We start from the raw sequence: 25,613 nt of genomic DNA, 5'->3' as shown, positions 1-25,613 counted from the left end.
TTCTTCATGTTTTTCATTTTTCTTTGTCTTTTTTTTTTCAGGTCAACAGGTTTTGGCTTCTTGAATGCTCTATGCAAAGCAGCAGCTGTGCTTGGAAACTTAATATTTGGCTCCCTTGTTGTTATCACCAAAGCCATCCCTATTCTACTAGCTTCTACTGTGCTTGTATGTGGAGGATTGGTGGGACTCCGTCTGCCTGACACAAGAACCCAGGTTTTGATGTAACTGATGGGGAAGAAAAAGCCATTTGTCATTTTGTTTTTCTCTCTTTTCCAAGTGTCAATTTTCTTGATTGGTGCAAAGGCTTTAGAGATTTCATGCCAAGAAAGATGGGTCAGATATTATCATAACTCGACCTCTTGTGGTGACTAATGCTTAGCTGTGTGAGTCCTTTCCCCCAAACACAATATTTGCACATATTGCTTTGCCATGCATCATTTCTTTCCAAACTGTAAAGAAAGCTACCTCCTCCTAAAGTAGGCAAGAGAAAGACAATGCATGCTGAAAAGCCCTCTCTTTTCATCAATGGAAGCTTTTCTAAAAACGGCACTAAGATAGCCAGAATGGCTTCAGATTTTGCTGAGTCAGATCAAGAAAGCTGAAAGGGGAGGAGTGATGGTGTAAATAAGTGCTAATGTCAATGCAATAATACACAGGAAATATAGGTTGACTTATTACTACATTCATGTTGAAAAAAGAGATTCTATTTTTTTCCCCAACAGTCTGATATTTCCTGTTTACATAGAAAAGAGCGATGTATAATTTGGGCTATCAGAACCATGTGGTGGTATAGAGCAGGTAGGGTGGGGCACTTTCAGTTATGAGGGTGAAGGAGAAAAATCATGACAGGACAGCTGACAGCAAAAAGTGTGGTAAACAGTCTGTGCAAGAAAAGTCATGGAGGGACTCGTTTTCTGATTTCTGATATGATGTGCAAAAATATTGGTGAGACAGTGTACGTGAATATGGTTTTCTGAATATTTGAAAATTAAAAAGAAACCCTCTGATCATAACAGGCAGTTTTCATAGACAGAAAGGTTAAGAAAGGAAAGCTTCTAAAAGGTTCCTCTCTGCCCTATATTGTTCAACTACTCTATCCTTCTCAGTAGAACAGAGATGTCAGGTGCAGTCAAACGACTTTAACAAATTAGTTTTGATTTATCAAAGTGAAATTTGGTAGAAAAATAGTCCCTCCATCTCATCAATTCTGATCTCAAAGAACAGATGCAATGGCTGTTGATTAAGTGCTCACACGTGACTATTCCTGCTGCTTCCCTGCAACAGATCACCCAGTTTGAAAATATTGTTTTAAAATGTGTCCCCAAACAATTTTAAAATGCTTCCCTGGGGCATTATAGGGACAGTGTGTTTTGGGGTTATAGTGTTTGCCTTCAGCTTATGTTGATCAAATCCATACATATCTCTACTGAAGGTAGCCATGGAGTTATAACACAGCATCACAATCACAGTTGGCTGCTTGGTTGTAATTTTTCATTGGGAATTTGCTTGAGAATGGCAAAGGGAGGGACAGCAAAGAATTCCCATGGACCAGCTGTCATCCAGATGACCCTCTCACCTCTCCCACATGCCTCAGCCTTAGACTTTTGCTACGTGTAAAGACACATCTTTCTTTGAAATCTGAAGCTTCTGTACATACTTGGAATAATAGCTCACAGTCCGTAGTAAATCATCTTTTGTGCCATACATACTGTCACTTGAAATGATACATGTTTTTGAGCTTGGTATACTTCCTTAGAAGATTATCAACATTAGCTATTCTGTGGGGCAACATGACAAAAAGAGCTAGGTCTCAGGAGCCACACAAAAGTGAAGACTAGCAATGAAAGCTCCAGTTTGGGACCTTCGTTTCTAAGAATCAATGAATTATAGGTTTGTCTCTATAGGGCAACTCTACCTCTCCCTGTCCCATGATCACTGTGATCTGAACTGTCATCTCAGTTCAGACTGTGCATGAAAGCTTTTTTCCATAAGAAGAAACTGTTCAGTGCTAGGCTCATCAAGAAAACTATGCCAAGAGAGGGAAAAGGATGGAGAAAAGCAGGAAGAAAGACTATAGAAATCAAGGAAACAGGAAAGAGGAGCCCAAAACTGGAAAACTAAAAAAAATAAACAAGAGAATTGGCTGTCATTAAGGGGCAAAGAAATTGGCTGTACTAAAAATCTTAGACTTTACTCACTCTCTTCCTCCTTCTTCCCCTTTACTTTCTTTCCTTTTCTCTTTAAAGGAAATATTCTCAAAGTCTTTTAGATTGATGAGAAATATGTAAACAGCAGAAGTCAGCATCTACCATGTTCCAGGCACTATGTTAAGCACTAGGGATAGAAAGATACAAAAAATTGTCCTTGGTTTCAAGGTGATCCCAAGAGTAGTATTTCTAAATCCTATGTAGTCTGAATCTCTAAATTCTCCTTACTAATTACATGGGGGGGGGGGGGGGGGGGAAAGCATGTGTTGCTATACATCCAGATCATCACCTTTTGCACATCTTAGATACTTCTGATAGTCTGGGGAAATTTATGTACTTCATCTCAAAATAATGCTTTTGAATGTGTACAATCAAATGCATAGGGCTTTAAAAATATAGTTTTATTGAATAGTTATCAAAAGTAATTATAAAAACAACAAGTTTCTCAGACCCCAGGTTAAGAAGCCCTTATCTAGACTCAAAAAACATAATTGTTCTTATAGCCTTACTAGGTTCTCTAGTCCTGTTACATGATTCTTATTTATCTTATGTCAGTCAGTACATATGATGCTTCTACAGAGAAGGTACATGATTGAACTATATTTCAGTATAAATTGAGTCAGCAAAGCTGTAATGAAAAGTTAAAAGCAGAACTCCACTTCTCTGAAGCATCTCTTTTTTGTGCCAATAAGCATGGTTCTAGGAAATTCTACCTCCAGAGATCCACAAAGGACCTTTTTCATCCTTTGGTCCAAAACCCAAGCTATTGGTCTTTTCCAAGTGGGAACCTTTTGCATGCCCCCATTTATAAACAAGTAATTTTTTTTTGACAGTTTCTACTATTTCACCTAAGTTCCTCACATTTGCTTTCCTCTTCCAGAGATTCTCCCTAAAAGAGATCAGGTTGTTTCCAAAGTATGTTGCAAAGCCTGTCTAGCATGTTTGGGGTTTGACATTTAGCTGCGGATTAAGATATAATAATGAGATAAGTATGCTTATGAATCTATCCAGTTATTGGGTCGCTCACTGATACATAAAAGTCTGGGTGACATGTCTTTTCATTCAAAACAAAGAAGAAAATAAGAAGGAACTCAGATATGAAAGCCCAGAAGAAAAACAAGAACATTTAATTCCTAAATTTCCTATTCTTTTGGCACATATGCCAATGCTTCTGAACCTTCCCCAGAATCCAACCAGAATTCTCCATGTCCCCTTAGGGAGAACAGAATACTTTCCCCATATACAAGTTCAGTATTCCAAGCTGTGCTTCTCATTATTATGTTTCAGTGACCAGACTCACATTTAGCATCACTGTTTTATATGCCAAGTGGGATCTCATTTATCCTGTTGTCCCAAGAGCCATCACAGACTAATCCATGGAGGGGATCCTCTATCTATCAAAATTCAGCTGAATTCAGGAAAAGTTCCTTCAATTCCGCATTAATCAAGAGATTGCATTCTGGAATCTTACCTGCTGGTAATACTTCTACAAATATTTGATACAGTCAATTTATAATGGAAACATTAGGGAATAGAATAGAATGAACGGAGAGATGTTGGTCAATCAGTTGGGACACAAGTGTGAGAAGTGTCAGAGGACAGAGTTCCAATTTTGCTTACCCTGACAGCCTCTTTAAAGTCGAAAATTCAATCCTTTGAAGCTGGGAACCCATCTTTCCAGATTGATATATTTGTCAAATTCACTAGTTTTTTAAAATGTACAATGGTCATATCTATTGGCTCTCTTGCACATATGTTTGGCTCATATACTCTTGAAAAAGCTCTTGAATAGGTCTTTGCTGCCAGGAACACAAAGTTCTGGTGGATTCTCTCTTAGTTGAAAGTTATACTATCACAAATATACCACATAAAATGACAGTTCTGGTTCTTATCAAAAAGAATTTTGCTCTCCATTCATGGAAAAGATAAAAGGGAGAATGGGGAGCAGGGAGGGTGATGGAGGGTCAGAAATACTAGTGCAAAAAATATTGTGGTGAGGAAATGAAGAGTATAAGGAAAGGACTTTTTTGAACCACAGGATTCAATTAGGTAGCATGCCAAGGGAATGCCATCTGCTCCTTTCTGCTAACCAAAATAGAATTGGATATCTGCTAACCAAAATAGAATTGGGCAGTTTCAACATTTATTCTTTTCAATGACAAAAAGGACTTTATTATTTCTTCAATAAAAACCCTTTTCCTGTTCATGTAGTAGATTTCAGGTCAAAAATGTTTGAGTTTGACACTTACTTAGCACCATAGAAAGAGAGTCAGCTAGCCCTTAAAAGCCAGTTTGGCTCTAGGTCTAAATTTCCTTTTTATTTTTTATTTTTTGAAATCTGTATTCTACACCAAGTTCATCTCAGTAGCTGGGGGTGGGGAGGTGGGAGGGAGGAAACACCAGTCATGTTGCGATAACAGAAGGAAATGTTACCAATCTGCACCTTAAGAATTCTGAAATTAAACCTAAACTTACACAGTTTTTCCTTCTTTCAGGCAATGTATGTTTTTTGTCATATTAACCATGTTATTCAACAAGTTAAATCTATATAGTATGGGAACAAAAATGTCAGTGTCTCCTGTGCGCTTTATCTGTCCACTTAACTATTTCCTTGTGTGTGTTTACAGTTGCTTTTGTACTATTCTTGTCACTGTCTTGACACATGGTTTATGTCTGTTCTCCTCAATAATCTTTGCCCAAACTCAAGAAATAACCATTGCCAGAGTTTCCTGCAACTGACGGTTGATGTGAGCAGGATCTCATTCATTTATTAGTGACTTACTTTTTTTCAAGAGTCCAGTCTACAAACTGGCAGCCCACATTGGGAACAAATGGGGCAGTAAGGGAATTAGATGGCTAGAAAACTTCTCTATTGCTAGGAACATTTACTGTGATAAATGATTCATTCTTTGTATCACCTTTAAAGAAGAGAATACAGAGTTATGTCTGTCATTGAAAGGCAAAGAGCAGAACATCACATTGACCACAAAAGAAAGGATTTTTTACAGGAAGGAAGAGAGGAATTTGGAAATTAAAACCATCACCCAAGCCTGGCCAGCAAGGCAAAATAGCTGGTATTAATACATGCCCAATAGATTGAGCTACCTATTCACAAAGTAAAATTTTACACTGGGCATCTTTGTAGAAGCTATTTAGCCAGCACTTGGGGAAAAAAAGGGAGAAATAGACAAATCTGTTCTTTTCAACGTTATTATTTTGAAAAAAAATTACCCAGAAATATTATTTTAAGGTACAAGATGCAAAAATCAACAAAAAAGTAGTTACATTTTGAAGGAGAAGTTATTTGATTTTTTAAAAATAAGAAATGCTCTATAAAACTGTTGCTGTCTATTTTCAGGAATCTTTTCTAAGGCCTGCAACTAAAATGTGTTAAAAAAAAAAAAACTCTAATCCAGCAGCCTTTGGAATCTTCACTCTGGAAAGCATAAATAAATCTTATTGCTTCTTCTATTTCCCTTGAACTGGTCTACTGGGTAAATTTCCCCTTGTTTTCAAAGATTTCCCCACCAAAGACTTCCCTTATTCTTTCTTTCCCTTTCTATCTTTTCTTCAAAATTAGGATAAAGCAACAAGGATTCTTCTCTCTCCCCCACAAAGCTAACTTAGAGGGTACATTTTAATATAGGCACATAGAAACTACAGAACTTAAAGTAAACATAATCAATTAAAAGAGGTAGCTACTAAATGTATCCACATCTGGGCCATAACAGTAACTGATTCCCTCTCCTGATGAAACAGAATCAATCCTGATTATTTCTTGTATTATTTTCACATCATAAAATACAAAATTACTCATCCTAAGTGTGCTGCTTATTCCAAGCACTAAGCTATGACTTACATTGTCCTTTCTTCCAATTTATCTATCTTTTCACTCCCTCTCTCTCACCTTATATCTTCCTCACCTTTGTTTCCTTCTCTACTGCCTGTGTCTTAGAGGAGCTCAGAAACATAGCTTGATCATAGTAATCCTCAGAGCTGAAGAAAGGAGTTTTAATCACTCTTCTGGAAACATGAATATAGATAACATGTGGATAGTGATTGTGAAATATATTTGCTGTGAATACTCAAGAAGCCCTCAAGGCCTCTGACGTACAATTATGAAGATAATATTGAACCATGATTTGGCAAGAGTTTCCATTTGCTGAGAAGCCATATACAATAGCCTACTCTCTGTCTTGTCTCAAATTCCTAAGTCAAGATTACATATATAATCATATATTTAAAGAAAATACTATACATTTGAGTGTATTTGTGATAGGACTATATAAAAGATTGAAAGTTCTAGTGCCTTCCTTCCAATCCAAATGCTAAAATTATAATGGTTGATATTCCTCCTTCTTCCTTTAAAACAGAATCATTGCACTACAGAAGGTACCTCTTGGTATATACTCCTTCCTCATCCTCCAATCAGTGTTTAATCCATGTTAAAACTAAGTTAGAGTAAAAAAAAAAAACAGTCGCCCACTTGAACAATAAGACAAAATCCTTGGCTATCAACTAACTAAACACTTTTAGTGTTTTATTGTTAGTTAAAAACTAACTTTAGTTTTTTTTTAGTTTTAGTTTTAGTTTTTAACTAGTTAAAAACTAACTTTAGTTAGTTTAGTTTTTCTTAACACTGTTAAGAAAATTTAGGGAACAGGGATGACTTTTCTTGTTGAAGTTGCATGCCTTATGACAGTGATTCTCCAAATTTCATCCTTTCACGAGGTCCACCAGGTAAAAATAATTTTATAAAAATACTAAGACATTTTAGTTTCTAATAAGGTAAATATCAATATAAATATATATAACCTATATAAGCAAAAACATGGGGGTGGTCCTTAATGATTTTCAAGATTGTAAAAGGGCCCCAAGACCAAAAAAGTTTAAGAACTGCTGCCTTAGAGAATATTTAGCTGCTCATCATGCAAAGATGTGATTATGACTGTCTTACTGGTCTTACAGAAACCAAGGTAATGAAGAGGAGAGAGAAAGGGTCTTCTTTATGCCCCACTCTCATGAAAATTTGCAGGGGGCTTTCTTTCCTGAGTTTATGGGAGTTTATCTTCGAACCCACAGAATAGTGATTCAAATTCCTTGCTTTACCCTCAAAGGGAGAAATTCTAACAAATCAGAAGGGATGTCAGATACCCTATTGTTAGATGCAAAATAAATAAAACCAACAGCGATCCTTTCCATTTGCATGAAGTCTATCTCCAGTCCCACACATGCGCAGGTGAAACTCGGCCCCCCCACCTGCCTTTGAAGTTCACCAGTCTTGCCTAGGTGCTGGTTGACATATTGTTCTAATTTCCTCTCCACCACAATTGTTATAAATTTATGGTGCCTAATCTGTATACTAAATCAAAAAGATTAAAGGGTAAAGAAGTGTTTTCTCTTGATTTATGCCCTCTCCACATTCAAAAAATCATTGTACATCCTTAATTCTGACCCAGGGATAGGATGCCCAGGTCTCACATCTCATGCTCTTTGCTCATGTGTACATAATGTATATAAAGCACTAAGCTATTTTTTAAGTTAGATTTCCATTTTGGATGCATTTTCAGATCAACTCTTTTGCAAAGAGATCTTGGCAATGGTCTTGTTTTTTGGTTTCTATATTTCCTGCTCTGTGTGCTCTCCTGTCACGTGGGTCCCAGTCACCACTATTGTACATATGTGTTTGCATGTGCATCCCCCCAATAAATCCTCACTTGCAGGTTTCTGGATTTTTTCATCCTGAGTCCAACTGGTCCAATTGTGAACTCATCCCTCTGGAATGCACCTCTGTGTCAGATTGCTGACTGCCAAAATGTTTGACCAAGTGTGTTTTTACCGAAAGCCTTGAAGGAAGTTGGCTGTATCTTGGTGGAAGGGCATGCTCTGTGTAGAATGATTGTACATACGATATAAATCTATCAGCTATGGAAGTGTCTGTAAATTTATCTGCCAGATACCTGACATTCATGTAACAAACACAAAGATATTTAATGTACATCAGATTAATAAATGGGCATTTTTTGCTCCATTATATTCAAATAAAGAATTTTTCTTCATCAAGAATATGGTTGGTTGATTATTGTCTTTCATTCCTGAAGAGGATCAACATGACATCGCTATGTTAAAGTTGGGTTACAATATGTAGCTGATCAGACCAATACAAATTTGGAGTGTTCTGTTATGGTTTGGGTACAAATAATCCATATTTGGAGGGGATTCTCTAAATTTACACATCTCTCTTTTCTTTGAATTACTTTCATTCTGTTTGCTTAAACAGCACAGTGCCTTCTCTGATGAGGGAATACCATGCTGGGCGGTCCTATGCCAGTGTCTCCCATATCACACAATCAATTCCAAAGTTCTTCGGAGAGACCTTGAGACAGTCCTTGTCTCACTTCTTCCTACCAACATGTGAGGGCTTCCCTTGTGTGGGTTATCTGTAAAACAGTCTCTTAGGCAAGCGTACATTTGGCATTCAGACAACATGGCCAGCTCAATGGAGTGTGCTCTCTGTGGTAGTTAGAATGCTTGCCAGTTTTACTTGGAGAAAGGACCTCAGTGTTCAGTACCTTATCTTGCCAGGTGATCTTCAAACCTTGCCAGGTGTTGTATGAAAGGAGAAAAGGTTAGCACCTCCTTGATAAGGACAGGAGAGGTCTTAGTGGTCTTTATAACATATATATATATATATATATATATATATATATATATATATACATAGCATTACCACCTATTCTATAGCATCTAACACCATCAAGGATATAAGCCAATATTAACTACTCTTTGAAAATGGGTTCTTTCCTCTGTATGGTGGTCCATACCTATGGCACCTGCAACAGGGGAAGCTGAGCCTGCTGGATTGCTTGAGTTTGGAAATTCTCTGTAACAGATCGTTTAGCCAGCTGGTGTCAATATTAGGTTCAGCATTAATATGGTGTAATATTATTTAATAAGGAGGGAATAAGCATTAAAAAGGAAGGAAGGAAGGAAGGAAGGAAGGAAGGAAGGAAGGAAGGAAGGAAGGAAGGAAGGAAGGAAGGAAGGAAGGAAGGAAGGAAGGAAGGAAGGAGAGAAAAGAGAGGGAGGGGGTAAGGAAGGGAAGATTAGGGAGGGAGGGAAGGAGGAAAAGAAAAATGAGCCTTTTAATATATCTCCAATCTACTGCACCAGCTGCTTAGTATAGCAAGAACTGGGTCCATTGGTGACTTCCACTTTCTCAAACCAGTTTCTTAGATATTCTGTACTTGGTGGGTTCATGCTACTTCTAGGATGCCTCTATAATACACATCAAGTGCTTACTTTCTGAACACTTTACAACACATCCAAATTGGTATTATTGCCATTTCTCACACAGCACATGCCATCTCCCATCTCCATGCCTTTACATAGGTTGACCCCCGTGCAATGAACTCCCTACTCACTTCTACTTCTGTGCCTCCTTAGCTTTCTTCAAAGTTCAAATCAAGTGCCTGTTTCTACATGTTGTTTCCTGATTCCCCAGGAGCTTATGCTCCACCTCTCAACAACAACAACAAAATAACCTTTTAATTACTTTCATAAACATTTGTCTATCAATCCATTTATCTATCCATTCACTAACTCATCCATCCATCTATCTATCCATTTATATATGTACCTATCTTTCTATTCACTCACCCATTCATCTATATATTTATTCATCTATCTATCTATCCACCTATCCATCCATCCATCCATCCATCCATCTATCCAGGCATTCATCTATTTAGTCATTCATCCATCTTTTTATTTGCCCATTCCTTCATATATCCATCCATCTACCCACTCTTCCATCTACTTTTTTAACCCATTCAACCACCCATCTATTCATCTATTCATTCAGCCATTTATTCATATATATATATATATATATATATATATATATGTTTGTATATATTTCTATCTACTCATCTATTTATCTATCTGCCCACTCATCTCTCTGTTTGGCTATGTATATGTCATTTCCCCCATAGACTATAAGCTCTTGAAGAGTAAACTGTTTCATTTTTGTCTTAGTAGCACCTAGTACAGTGAGTGACTGACATATAGTGGGAGTAAATTAAATCATGATCCAACCATTCTGGAGCTCAGTTTGGAACTATGCCCAAAGGGCTGTCAAACTGTGCATATCTTTTGATCTAGCAGTGTCTCTTCTGGGTCTGTATCCCAAAGAGATCATAAAAAGGGGAAAGGACCCACATGTGCAAAAGTGTTTGTAGCAACCCTTTTTGTAGCAGCAAGGAATGAAATGGAAACTAAGTGGATGCCTATTAGTTGGGGAATGACTGCATAAATTATGGTATATGATTGTTATAGAATATAATTTTTATATAAGAAATGATCAGTAGGATGATTTCAGAAAGGCCTGGAGAAATTTATATCAAATGTTGCTAAGCGAAGTGAGTAGAACCAAGAGAACATTGATCATAGCAATAATAAGACTGTGTGATGATCAAGTGTATTGCACTTGGCTCTTTTCAACAATGAGGTGATTCAGGCCAGTTCCAATAGACTCGTGATGGAGAGAGCCATCTGCATCTAGAGAGAGGATTGTGGAGACTGAATACGAATCACAACATCATTTTTTTCACTTTTTTGTTGTTGTTTGCTTGATTTTTGTTTTCTTTCTCATTTTTTCTTTTTCATCTGATTTTTCTTGTGCAGAAAGATAATTGTGGTATTATGTCTACAAGAATTGCACATGTTTAACATATAATGAATGGATTACTTGCTGTCTAGGGATAGATAAAAAGGAGAGAGAAAATTTTGGAACACAAGGTTTGCAAGGGTAAATGTTGAATATTATCTTTGCATGTATTTTGAAAATAAAAAACTATTATTTTAAAATAAACAAATGAATGTTCAATAAATTAATCAATAGAGGGAGCAGCACTGGAGTTAAAGCCATTTTGTTCCTCTCTATTTCTGCCAGCATAAACTGGAAATATCCAGGTCAATTCCAGTGGTATATTGGTCACTATTTTACACCAGGCACTTGGAAGGAAGAACTGAGGGGGAGGAGAAAGAAATTCACAGAACACACTGCATTAGTCAGTCTGCATTATTAATATTTGCTCCATCAATTTCTTTAGATTAGACAATTAACAAATCAATAAACCATCCTCTGTTCTATAGGGAAATATTCATACTAAAAATTTAATGATTGACTCTCACATGTCTGTTGGAGCTAGCCCCTACCAACCTCTGGCCATCTCTCCGACTAATCTCACAGTCAAAGGAAATATAATTTTTAAGAAAAACTGTAATTTGACTCCATAAAGTATTTTCTTCACAATAGTACTGTGATAAAGGAACACTCAACAATGCAAGTATTAATACCACTCTTGAATAGTTTAGGAAACCAGCAATCAGAGAGGTAAAGTCTTATGATGTGAATAGAAGAACTGGGGCTCAAACTCAAGATTTATGAATTCTTCATTCAGTATTTTTTCTACTATTACACTTGTAATACACAATATAGCATATGTGAATTCAGGTATTCCTACCATACTTTCCTAGAGTCCAGGTCCAATATTGTCTTTCCTTTTCTGGAAAACTTTTATTTTTCCCTATTGTCTATTAAAATTAAATTTACCTGGCATTCAAAATCTATATATTTTAGTCTCAACCTAACTTTCAGGTCTTTTTTTTTTCATTTACCCTTGATTTCCCTCATACAAAATCTAAATTATGTTCATATCTCAGGAGAGGAAGAAAGAAAGAAAGAAAGAAAGGGAAGGAGGGAAGAGGAAGGAAAGAGAGAGACAGGAAAGGAGGGAGAGAGTGAGGGAAGGAGGAAGAAGAAGAGGGAAGGAAGGAAGGAGGGAAGGATGGCGAGGGAAGGGGAGAAAAGGAGGAAAGGGAAGGAAGAAGAGGGAGGAGAGAGAAGAAGAGAGAAGGAGAAGGAAAAGGAGAGACAGGGAAAGGTAAAGAAAGGACTCCTAAAATTCCCAGGGGATAAGGGGGAATCATAAGTGATAGTAAACTGCTATCTCTAAATACACAGTATACTTTCATCTTGATTGAGTAAATAGTTGGACACTCAGGCTCTTTTGTGCAGCTAACCAACTGCCAAAAAAAGCTTCAAGATGTCAACATAGTCAAGTGGTTCCTGTGGTGAATTGCCTATTGATCATTCCCACACTGCTACATCTTCACTTTCAAAAATAGCACCATAAAATCATAAAACTAGGGCTGGAATTAACATCAGAGATCATATAGTCCTGAGAAGGGATCATGATCCCATGTAGGTACTGTAACTGAATGTAGGGGTTGTGAAAAACTAGGCAACAGTAAAGAATTTCTGAACACAACCAAAAATTAATTCATAATCAAACACATAATGCATTGGAGGTATTTCTGGAAGTACTTGCTTATATTGCATTCTATGACCACTGCAGTCTTGATTTTGAACATATAACATGTTCATTTTTCTCTGAACATGCAGAAATGCTGCCAAAAATATTGGCTTAGATTTGAGTCAGAATCATGTAAAAATTTCTTGGGTGAAAATGGACTGCAATCTAGTCCAACACTCTTATTTTAAAATGGGGGAAATGGGGCCCACTGAGCTCCTTGAAAGATTTGCTCAAAGTCAAATAGGCATTAAGTAACAGAAATGAGATATTTAACCCAGATCTTCTGAATCCACAGCCAGTGCTATATCATATTGTCTATTCAAATATACTCCTTGCCCTGAAGTTTGTCTCATGATTCAACCGGTAAATAAAAAGAGTCTGGTGGGGAAAAATAAGGATATTGCATAATTTCAAATTAATAAATGCTAACAACTACATATGGGGACTCCATATTTTTCTCTTGCCTTGCAGAAACATTAAATATATTCCCCCAAAGGGTTCTGGTTGTTATTCTCTGTTAAGATATTTGTCACCTCTCCTCACATCTCTCCAAAGTCCTCTCAAGACCTTTAAGGTGTTTCAAAATATATCTAATATCACACATTTTGTCCATTAAGGTCAAAATGAACAATTACATAGGGACTCATGCTTCACACTGAAAAGGACCGAATGAATTTTCAGAGTTCAAAGGGACATATGCTATCTAGCTATCCTGTAGTAGAACAAGAATCCTTGCTACAACATGCTTGCCAGGATCATCCAGTTATTTTAAATTTTATTTATTTATTTTTAATTTAGGGAATAAAATAAGCATTTTCATATCAGTATAACAAAAAATAACTGCATGTGAAATCACAAATATGGTATGTACAGATTGCTATTCCTTTTAAATATGTAATAAAGTTATCAGGTAAATTTCTATTTTTTCTTTTTCACTTCCCTCCTTTGCCCACTCTAGAGATGGCTACCATTAGAAACAATTACGTGTGTGTATGTGTGTGTGTGTGTGTGTGTGTGTACACACATTATATAATCATTCTATATATATTCTATTTATTAGTTCTTTCTTTGGATACATCCATTTATTTATTGAAATAATGAGGGGCAATCTACTATTTTCCAAGGTAGCCCATTCTATTATTGACCATCTCCAAGAGTCAGGAAGTGTTCCCTGCCATCAAGCCTAAATTTTTCTCTTTTCAAATATTTCTTATAGCTCCTGGTTCTGCCCTCTGAAGTCATAAACAAAAATAAAAAGTTTAATCACTCTTTTACATGACAATTCTTCAGATACTTAAGGATGTTATCATGTCCCCATTAAGTCTTCCCTTCTATACACTAAGAATCCCCACTTCCTTCCATTTCTTCTCATATGATGTGTTCCTTGTATCCTTCACTATCCTGACTGTCTCTCTACATTTGACTGTCCATAAGCTAAATTTTGTATTCTATCACATCACCACTCCCACCTCTACTCAATAAATTCCAAGGGCTCCCTAATGCCTCAAGATCAAATATAAAATCTTATGTTTGTCAAAGCCCTTCATAACCTAGTCTTCCCCTATGATTTCAGTCTTCTCATCCTTAAACTGCTCCCTTTCCAATTCTCACTCCCCCTTGTACACCCCAAAACACATACTGTATGAGTCAATGACAATGACCTCTTTGCTTTTTGATAAACTCCATCTTTAAGCTCTGGCCATTTTCTCAGCCTATTTTCCATCACGAGAATCCTTTCACTGCTAATCTCTGCCTCTTGGCTTCCCTGACTCCCTTCAAGTTCCTACTAAAATCCCATCTTCTTTTTTCTCTCTCAATAGTATTTTATTTTTCTAAATACATATAAAAATAGTTTTCAACATTCATTTTTATAAGACTTCATGTTACAAAATTTTTTCCTATCCTTAATTCCTTCCTGCTTCCCTAAGATGACAAGCAATCAGATATAGGTTAAACATGTGCAATTCTTTTAAACACATTCCTCATTTGTCACATTGTACAAGAAAAATAGACCAAAAGGGGAAAAAACCAAAGAAAGAAAAAAAACAAACAAGCAACAAAAAAGATGAAAATACTATACTTTGATCCACATTCAGGATCCATAATTCTCTCTCTGGATACAGATGCCATTTTCCATCCCACTTCTATTGGAATTGCCTTGAATCATCCCATTGCTGAGAAGAGCCAAGTTCGTCACAGTTGATCATCACATAATCTTGCTATTACTGTGTACAATGTTTTCCTGGTTCTGCTCACTTCATTCAACATCAGTTCATGTAATAATGGATTAATAATAATCTATTATATTTATTTACCATATCTTATTCAGCCATTCACCAATTGATGGGAATTCACTGTATTTCCAATTCCTTGCTGCTATAAAAAGAGCTGGTACAAACATTTTTGCATATGTGGGTCCTTTTCCATCTTTTATGATTTCTTTGGGATACAAGCCCAGTAGTAACATTGCTGGATCAAAGAGTTTGCACATCAAAATGCCATATTCTACAGGAAGTCTTTCCAATTTCTTAATTTTAATGCCTTCCCTCTCTTAATTATTTACTATTTATCATGTACATAAATTGTTGGTACATATATATTATTATCTCCCTCATTAGATTGTGAACTCTTTGAGGGCAAGAACTATTTTGCCTCTTTTCGTATCCTTAGCACTTAGTATAATGCCTGATATAGAGTAAGCACCTAATAAATATTTATTAACTGACTGCTCAGGATAGAGTATATTGAGATTATCACTCCTATCACCAGCAACCATTCTGGACATTATGCCTCCAATCATTCAACCAAAAAAGGTAGCTTTATTTGCTGGTCCTAATCACTCTATTGACTCATATTCAACTGAGTTCCCTAAAATTGCAAGAACTTTGTTGAATGAATAATTATCTAGCCATGCTTCACCCATCTTGTATCTCTAAAGCAGTCCATGATTATTTATGATTTTATTTTTATTCCTATTAAAATTCAGTCAAGTGTTACAGCTTTTAAAAAATCTATTGAGATACTGATTCTGTTTTCCAATATGGTAGCCATCCCTCCTAGCTTTGGGTCATTAGCAAATTCATGGAATATACCATCTACACCTCTATCTAATTAAAATATTAAGCAGCACAAGCACAAGCATAGGTCTCTCAAATATTCTTCTAGAGGCTTCCTTCCAAAATGACATTGAATCAAGAATGACTATTCATTGCATCTTGGCTTTAAACCAGTTTTAAATCTAATTTTACCATCATACATCATATCTTTCCATTTTTCTCACAAAAGTTTCTGGAGAAACTTTATCAAATGCTTTACTAAAAGATAGGCAAACTATATCTGTAACATAATCCTGATATACTAATCTAATTGCCCTATTAAAAAAAAAGGAAATTAGGTTAATTTTATCTGACCTGTTCCTGATAATACTAATGATGACTATCATCAGGACTTCCTTTTCTATTTTGATGCCCATTCCTCTAATAATGTCCTTGAAAATTTTGCCAGAAATCTACATCAAATTAGCTATAGTTTAATGATTCCATTCTTTTCCTTTTTAAAAAAAATCTAAACTACAAACACCATTTGTCAGTTTTTTGCTATTTGTCAGCCCTGCAGAATATTTTCCATTCTCTTTCTTTTTAAATTTTCTTTTACATTTATATTTTTATTTTATCCTGAACTTTAAAAATAAAACAACCATTTCCATAACATAGTAAAATAGAAAAAAAATTGCACATGAACCTGCAAACATTATATACAACTTGCTATTATTTTAAAAACCTATATAATAAAGTAATCTTGTAATTTTTTTTCTTTTTTCTTTCCTCCCTTCCCTATCCTCAATATAACTATCATTAGACACAAATATGTGTATATGTGTATATGTAAGTATATATACATATATATACATGTGTGTGTGTATTCATGTGTGTGTTATACATGCATGCATCAAATTATTTTATACTTACTTCTATTTATATGTTATTTCTTAGGAGGCAAATAGCATCTTCCTTCATGTGTCTTTGTAGTTAATTTAGGTATTCAAATTTAGGTAGTCAAAATGCGATTACTCAAAGTTGTTCTTAAAACAATATTGCTTTTTGAAGTATGCCCAAAGGGTTATAAAACTGTGTATAACCTTTGATCCAGCAGTCTCTCTGCTGGGTCTGTATACCAAAGAAATCATAAAACAAGGGAAAAGACTTACATGTGCAAAAATGTTTGTAGCATACTTTTTTGGAGTGGTAAGGAACTAGAAATTGAGTGGATAGCCCTCAGTTGAGGAATGGTTGAATAAGTTACTGCATATAAATGTAATGAAATATTATTGTTCTACAAGAAATTGTGAGCAGGCTGATTTCAGAAAAGCCTGGAAAGACTTACATGAACCAATACTAAATGAAGTGACCACAACCAAGAAAACATTGTACACAGTAACAAGAAGATTATGTGCTTATCAACTGTGATGGACTTGGTTCTTTACTACAATGAGGTGATTCAAGGCAATTCCAATAGACTTGGAAAGTGCCATATACATCCAGAGAGAGAATTATGAAGACTGAATGTTAATCAAAGTAGAGTATTTTCACTTTTTTGTATTGTTGTTTACTTGCTTTTTTTTTTCTTTCTTGTATGATTTTTTTCTTTTGATTTGATTTTTTTTTTTTTTTTTTTTTGCTCTGGATGACAAATATGTTTAGAAGAATTGCACACATTTAACCTATATCAGATTGCTTGCTGTTTTGAGGAGAGGGAAAGAGAAGGGGAGGGAGAAAAATTTGGAACACAAGGTTTTGCAAAGGTGAATTTTGAAAACTATTATGTGTGTATTTGAAAAAGTAAAATAGTTTTAAAAATCAGTGAAAAAAAACCCAGTATTGCTATTACTATATATAATATTCTTTTGGTTCTATTAATTTTGCTTTTCATTATTTAATGCAAGTATATCCATGTATTTCTAAGATCAATAAGGTCATCATTTCTTTTAGTAAAATAATATTCCATCATGACCACATACCACAAATTGTTCGGCCATTCCCTAATTGACAAGCATCCCAGCAATTTTTAATTCTTTGCCACCACAAAGAGAACTGTTATAAATATTTTAGAACATATTGGTTCTTTACATTTTTTCCCTAATCATCTTGGGAAATTGAACTAGTAATGGTATTGCTGGATCAAAGGATATAGACAGTTTAATAACTTTTTGGGCATAATTCCAGATTGCTCTTCAAAAATGATTGGATCATAATTCCACCAACAGTGAATTAATGTTCTAATTTTTTCACATCTTCTCCAGTTGTTGTTACTTTCTCCTTCAACCATTTTAGCCAATCTGATAGGTATAAAATGATATTTCAAAGTTGTTTTAATTTGCATTTCTCTAATCAATAATAATTTGAATTATTTTTTCATGTATGTATAAATTGTTTTGATTTATTTTATCAGAATGCTACCTGTTCATATCCTTTGATTTTTTATCAATTCGGGAATGACCTATATTCTTATAGATCTGACAAAGTTCTTTATGTATTTGAAATATGAAACTTTTGTGTGAGAAACTGTCTACAAATTTTTCCCCCCAATTTCTGCTTCCATTCTTATTTAGGCTACATTTGTTTTATTTGTACAAAAACATTTCAATTTACTGTCATCAAAATTATACATTTTACACCTCACACCATTCTCTGTCTCTTATTTATTCATAAATTATTTGTCTAATTGTAGCCATAAGTCTGCTATGTAATATATTCCATGTTTTTTACATTTTCCTATAACATTTCTCTTTATACTAGATCATGTATCTATTTTGATTTTATCTTGTTAAATGGTATAAGATATTGATTTTTATTCAATTTCTGCCCAACTGCTTTCTAGTTTTCCCAATTTTTAACAAATAATGAATTTTTATTCCCAAAATTTAAGTTCTTTTACTTGTTAAACACAAGCTAATTAGAGTCATTTGCTACCATAAATTATATGTGTATTTTGTTTCACTGATCTCCCTTTCTATTACTTAGTACTAGATAGTTTTGATAATTAATGCATTATAATATAGCTTAAGATCTGATATCACTGAACCTCCTTCCTTTATATTTTTTTAATTAGTTCTTTTGACATTGTTGGTCTTTTATTCTTCCAAATGAATTTGATTTTTTTTTTAGTAATTTTTTTTGTAATGCAATTAATATCACATTGAATACATGTTAATTTAGGTAAAATTGCCATTGTTATTATTTTGATCCTACTATGAATAACTAATATTTCTACAATTATTTAACTTTTATTTTATTTCCATAAATTTTTTTTTATGGTTTTGTTCATATAGTTTAAGGGTTTGTTTTGGCAGTTGTACTCCTGGATATTTTAATGATATATCTCTTACTAGCTCTTCTTGCATGTTTTTGTTTGTGACATATGAGTGCTGATGATTTATGTGGATTTACTTTATATCCTGCTACTTTGCTAAAATTGTTATTTCAACTTACTTTTCAGTTGAGTCTCTGAGGTTTTCCAACTATTTCATCATACTGTCTGCAAAAAGAAACAGTTTTATCATCTCATTCCACATTCTGGTTCCTTTTATTTATTTTTCTTCTTTTATTGCTATTGTTAAGAGTTTCTAATACAATAGTGAATAATATTGATGCATCCTTATTTCACAACTAATTTTATTGGGAAGACTTCTAGTTTATCTCATTACAAATAATGCCTGCTAATGGTATTAGGTAAATTCTTTTTTTACCAATTTAAGGGGAAAGTCATTTATACCTTTGCTTTCAAGTGTTTTATTTTATTTTTTTCTTTCAAGTGTTTTTAATAGAAATGAGTGTTGTACTTTGTCAAAAGCTGTTTTCTGCATCTTTTGATATAATCACATCATTTTTGTTACTTTTATTATTGACATAATCAAATATGTTAATAGCTTTCCTCATGTTAAATCATCCTTAAATTCCTGGTATAAATATAATGTGTAATCTGTGTAATATGTTATTATAATCTTTTATTTCGGATTTTTCATCCATATTCGTTAATGAAACTGGTCTATAATTTTCTTTCTCTGTTTTACCCTACCTGGTTTAAGTATTAATATCATATTTGCTTCATAAAAGAAGTTTGATAGGACCTCTTCTTTGCCTATTATTCCAAATAACTTATTTAATATCAAAATTAGTTAGTCTTTAAGTATTTGATAGAATTCATGTGTAAATTCATCCATCTTTTTTCTTAGGAAACTCATTTATGGCCTGTTCAATTTCTTTTTCCAAAATAAGTCTATGTAGATGTTTTATTTTCTTCCTGCTAATCTAGGCAGTTTATATTTTTGTAAAAGTTTTTCTACTTCACTTAAATTGTTAAATTTATTGGTTTAAAATTGGATAAAACAACAACTACTAATTGCTTTGTATATTCACCCTTTTCATTTTTAACATGAGTGATTTCGTTTTTTTCTCTCTTTTTTTAATCCTATGCTCTATGACCATAACTGCCAGTTCTCTTGGTACCTAGGATATAGCTCATCCTGGACTTATTGGACATATCAAACACAAGTATGTTTCTACTTTCTCCCTATATATCTTAGATATTAACTCCCTATTAATCATTTTTGTTCTTTCCTTTTCAATTCAAAAATCATCTTCCTCCACAGGAAGGAAAAAAAAATAAACACAAAGAAAATTATGAGCAGTTCTGTTCTGCTCAACAGTGTCTGTTATAATCATCCTATCATCCCCAAATACAGGTTCTATGCCTTCTTGAGCTTTCTCTTTTACCCAATCTAGCCTCTTCCCAATCCTAATTATTATTGGTTTCCTTCCCCAATCTCAGTTCCTTCTGAATTTTTAGCATTCTTAACACTATTCCAAAAGGATGAGACTAGATTTTTGTATTGGTCTTCTTAAAGAGATCAGTAGTTAGGAAATAGTTTTCATTCCAGCCTATTCTTAAATATTTTGAGCCATCTACCTTCTTATTATCTTAGTTTCCTTCTTTATTCCTCAGTGACATGTTGATAGATATTCATGACATCTCCCAAATCAAGAAGCTCCATCAGAATCTTGATGATCCCAGAGTTAGCCAAGGCCAGTGTCTGCCCCTGAAAGGCTTCAACAATTTTTCATGTCAGTTCTTGAGATTAAGCTGAAAAGATATGATCAGATAAATATGCTCCCACTCTCTCCAGCCATTTGTATGAGAAAGTTTCCTCACTTCTCATGAGTTTTCTGAAGTGTTCCTTTCTTCATTAATTGATTTTCACTTATTTTCTTTTCTATCCCACCTCAGATAAATGCTTTGCTCCTTTATTTAATGTTCCTACCTGATCTAGAACTAAAATATACATTTAAATGTGAGCTTGAATTACAATAATTGTAATTGCTCCCAAAACAATCCACATTGGATGCAGATAAGGAAGGAGTCCAGTTTCAAGAGAGAATCTGGTTATACAATGACTATAACAATGTTAAATAAGGAAAACATTAAAATAAACAAAGCTTTGGACAAAAAAAGGACAATATTAATAACTATCATACTACAGAAATGGAATTAACATATTCTACAAGTTGTAACTATAAGAAGAGTCCACTTAAGCTTTAGAGTAGGGATTGTAAGGGATTGTTTGATAAAATATATCTTGTTTCAAAACAAAGTATTTCAAGAAAAATCATTTTCCTGAAAAAGAAAATGAGAGGAAGAAATGTTCCTTCCCATGTCCTAATGTCCTGATTCCCAGAAACATGAAGTAGTTGTACTGTACAATCTGTAAAAAGGTACCACCCAACTCTAATGAGTCAGGAGTGTCAAAAAACAGGATTTACAAACTGCTTACTTGTATTACCTAGCTGACATGATGTCCTGACTGAGTTTTTGCAAGATCAACACTGAGGCTGCTACTGAAGTTTCCAATTAAAAGTCAGTAAATAGCCTTTTAAATTTATTATTTCTCTTCTTCAATAAATAATTTTTATCTTACATTTCTAAGCGAGTCCTCTCTCTGGCTCCCTATTTCATAATCTGCCCTTAGAGTAGAAGTCTAAATTTCATGGCCAGAAGGGGAGGAAATCATAACAGCACCAAGACTCCCTTACTCTTTGCTACCTGAAAAATAAGCAAATTCCTTGCAAAATGACATCCTCCTTTGTTGGCCATCCCTCCCACAATGTGGTGATTGTTTTAATCAAACTGAAGCTTTTCCTCTTCTCTTAAAATGGGACACACTGTGAGACTGTATGAAGTCTAAAGGTGCTGGCATTTTAGAATCTTGCCCTTCTATGCCCATGCTAAAACATGGCTAATTGAATCAGATTTCCCTTGTTTGGAAGCTATTCATTCCTTATTGTAAGAACCAAAGATTCTAACTCAGTGGATTACAGTTTATCCCCAGGTGTAGACTGAGTTATGGGAAATCTCATATGAAGTAATCTTCAGTCTTTCAGGTTGCTTGGGTAAGATAGCATTTATCAGAGAATCAGACATGTGGTAATCTCAACCATCTAGAATACCTGCCATTGAGGCATTGCTTTTTAAAGAAAATAGTTATCATACCATCCATGGGCTTTTATTTCAGGAGGGCAATGAAGCCCCCTTATCACAATTTGACAATTTTACACCCACTATTAAGTCTTGGTTATATAGATTCTTAAGATGCAGGCTATAGTAGTGGGTAGAAACCTGGATTTGGAGCCACACAGTTATGGATTCATGTCCCGCCACTGATGTATGCTGTATGATGTAACCCTCGTTAAATTGCTCAACTTCTCAGAGTCCTAAATAATTTTAAAGGTTATATAAGTTACCATTCCAATGGAATCATAAATTGAGTCCATCTATGTTGTATCCCTAAAAGCATGTATTTGCAAAAATAAAAAGCTATTGGGGCAGCTAGATGGTGCAGTGGATAGAGCACTAGCCCTGAAGTCAGGAAGACCTTCGTTCATATCTGGTCTCAGACATTTAACACTTCCTAGCTGTGTGACCCTGGGCAAGTCACTTATCCACAATTGCCTCAGAAGTAAAAAAACTCTTTTAAAAAAAGAATCAATAAAAATAGGAAAAATGGGAAATAAGTGGGGAGGGACAGAAAGTCAATGGAGAAAATGTTTTGATAATACAGGTTAAACATTAAAATTTGTCATGCTTACATGCCCTCTCCAACCCCACCCTGAGAGATGGTTGTTAAACATTCACCTGCACATTCCTAGAAAAAATCTTTACAATCTGAAGATCTGAGAAGGTATCAAGGAAGAAATAGAATTTGAACTGACTTTGGAAGAAAGATAAGGATTCTGAAAGGTGGAGATAAGGACTGAATGCTGGCCTGGGAAAAGTAAATTGTTAAAATGCAAGGTGAGAGGGATCTGGGAAAGTGAGGAGAGAACCACCTGCTGAAGGCATTGGGAAGCTACAGAAAGAATATGAACTTGGAATCAGAGAATCTAGCTTGGTACCACTGTATGATCTCAGGAATGTCTTTTTGAGACCTAGTTTCCTTGTCTATAAAATGAGGGAATTAGGCTAGGAGACTTTGAAGTTCCATATATAAATCTTGCCCAGTATCACACAGTTAAAATAAAAAGTGCCACAGGCAGGAGGAGTTGAACTTAGGTCTTCCTATCTCTAAGGTCAATATTTAGAAATTTACCTCTAAATCTCACTGTTGTTTTATTACCTTAATTACAGCTAAATTAGGTGGAGCTGTGGGTTGAGTTAAAATAGGAAAACCTGAGTTCTAATCCAGCCTCAGAAACCTAACTAGCTGTGTGATCCTGGGCAAGTCACTTTACCTTGTTTGCCTCAGTTTCCTCATCTATACAATAAGCTGGAGAAGGAAATGGCAAACCATTCCAGTATCTTTGCCAGGAAAATCTCAAATGGGGTCATGAAGAATGGAACATGACTGAAAAATGATTGAACAACAACGCTGAGTTCCAACTCATTCTAGAAGCAGTTTCCAAAGCTGCTTTCCATACAATTTCATCAATGTTTGGGCTATAACTTCCTTGAGAAAAGTAGAACTGATACAACTGATAAGTAATAACTTCTACATTTGCTTGAAATACAACACAATCTTTACATGGATCATTCTCTAAATATTCTGAATTCATGAAACAAAAGAGTATTGGGATGGAATTGTGAGATAGATTAGCTTCATATTAGCCCATTTTCTGTATATGAACACATAGTAACTAGTTAGTAAACTAACATTTACTAACTAGTTAGTAAACATGTGGACTGACTATTCTTTATTTCACATTTTCAATGTACCTAATGTTTCATAGTATTTCCTGTGACAATAATATAGAAAAAAAGTAAATTATCCTACTATTGGGATAGTCAAATATAGATACAAAGGTCAAATATAAAGCAAAAATATTCATTGAAACTCTCTTTATGGAAACATAGAATTAGTAACAAGGTGGGGGGAGTCTTTTGATTAAGGGTAAAAAGAAAAGAAAATACATTAAATTAATGTAATAAAATATAAATGTGTCATATAAGATAACAAATATTTAAGGGAATTTAAGGGAATTTGGTAAATTTTTATTAAGCTGATTCAGAATAAAATAAACAGAACCAATTATATGGGGTCACAAAGAGTCAGATACAAATTTAAATGACTGAATAGAAAAGTCTGGAAAGATTTACATAAACTGATGCTGAGTGAAATGAGCAGAAACAGGAAAACATTATACATAGTAACTAACACTGTGTGATGATCAACTATGATAGACTTAGGTCATCTCAACAATTCAGTGATTTAAGATAATTTCAATAGACTTAAAATGGAAAATGCCATCCATATCCAGAAAGAACCATGGAGATTGAATATGGATCAAAGCATAGTGTTTCTTATTTTTACTTTTTTTTCCCCTCAGAGTTTTTTCCCTTTTGGTCTGATTTTTTTATGCAATGTGACAAACATGGAAATATGTTAAAAAGTATTGTACTTATATCAGATTGCTTGCTGTCCAGGGAAGGATAGGCAAGGGGAGGGAGGGAGAAAAATTTTGGAAAACAAAAGTTTACAGAAATGAATATTGAAAACTATATATGTATTTGGAAAAATAAAATACCACTGAGAAAATAAAATAAAATAACAACAGCTTTGTGAACTTTAAAACATTACATAAATATGACATTATTATCATGGAACTCTTTTTCTTTCCTCTAAATTCAGTGAGTGTAAAAAAAGCTATATAAGTTAGGAGCAAGAATTCTGGAACACCAAAGATGTGGGAAACTCCTGATGTGGAAATTCCCTCACTTAAATTCTAGAGAGGAACTGGGGCATGCTGAGTCCAAATCAGACATCTAGTATGAAAAGCAGGATTCCAACCCAGTTCTTCCTGATTCAAAATTCAGCAGCACCCAATATGCTGGTTTAATTCTGTGTTGTGTCCCTTATCTTGAGATGGGACATATCTGACATAGAGAATAGAGTATTGGAGTGAAGATTTAATACTAAAATCTGTATTAGATACTTACTAGCTGTGTCATCCTAAGTCTTTTTATTTTTCACAATAAAATTTATTCACAATCAGTCCCAATTTCATCATCTGTAAAATATGTATAGTGATAATTATAGCACTACTCCACAAGATTGTTGTACCAAATGAAATTATATGTATGTATACATATTATAATATTGGAATATATGTATTTTATGATATAATACATATATGTGTATGTATAATGTTTTATAAATATTAGCCATTAAGCTTTTCTGATAAGGCCTCATTTCTCAAACATAGAGGGAACTAAGTCAAATTTATAAAAAACAAAAGCCATGCCCCAATTGATAAATGATCAAAAAATATGTTCTATGTCCAAAGGCTATAAATTCATGCATATTCTTTGACCTAACAATATCACTATTAAGCATGAATACAAAAGAGATTTTTAAAAGGTAGAGGGGAAAAAAGAAAAAGGACCTATATGTTCAAAAATATTCATAGCAGCTCTCTTCTTAGGGCAAAGAATTGGAAATTGAGAGGATATCCATCAATTGGGGAATGGCTGGATAAATTAT

The 25,613-nt window shown here is 34.4% G+C and overlaps 1 protein-coding gene and 1 pseudogene across 2 annotated transcripts in view; both read left to right on the top strand.

Moving 5' to 3' along the window:
* Window positions 1-8,273, top strand: part of SV2C (synaptic vesicle glycoprotein 2C) — a 267,533-nt gene extending 259,260 nt beyond the window's left edge. For both annotated transcript variants that reach the window (XM_031966305.1, XM_031966313.1), the window contains exon 13: window positions 42-8,273. In XM_031966305.1, coding sequence (XP_031822165.1) covers window positions 42-225 — 184 coding nt within the window. In that variant the 3' untranslated portion in view covers window positions 226-8,273. The remainder of the gene's footprint in view (window positions 1-41) is intronic.
* Window positions 8,274-8,813: 540 nt separating this feature from the next.
* Window positions 8,814-8,925, top strand: LOC111718972 (annotated as a pseudogene).
* The last annotated feature ends 16,688 nt before the right edge of the window (window positions 8,926-25,613 follow it).

The sequence above is a fragment of the Sarcophilus harrisii genome, chromosome 1 (assembly GCF_902635505.1).
Source record: "Sarcophilus harrisii chromosome 1, mSarHar1.11, whole genome shotgun sequence".
Classification (NCBI taxonomy): Eukaryota; Metazoa; Chordata; class Mammalia; order Dasyuromorphia; family Dasyuridae; genus Sarcophilus; species Sarcophilus harrisii.
This window is presented reverse-complemented; position numbering and strand designations above follow the sequence as displayed.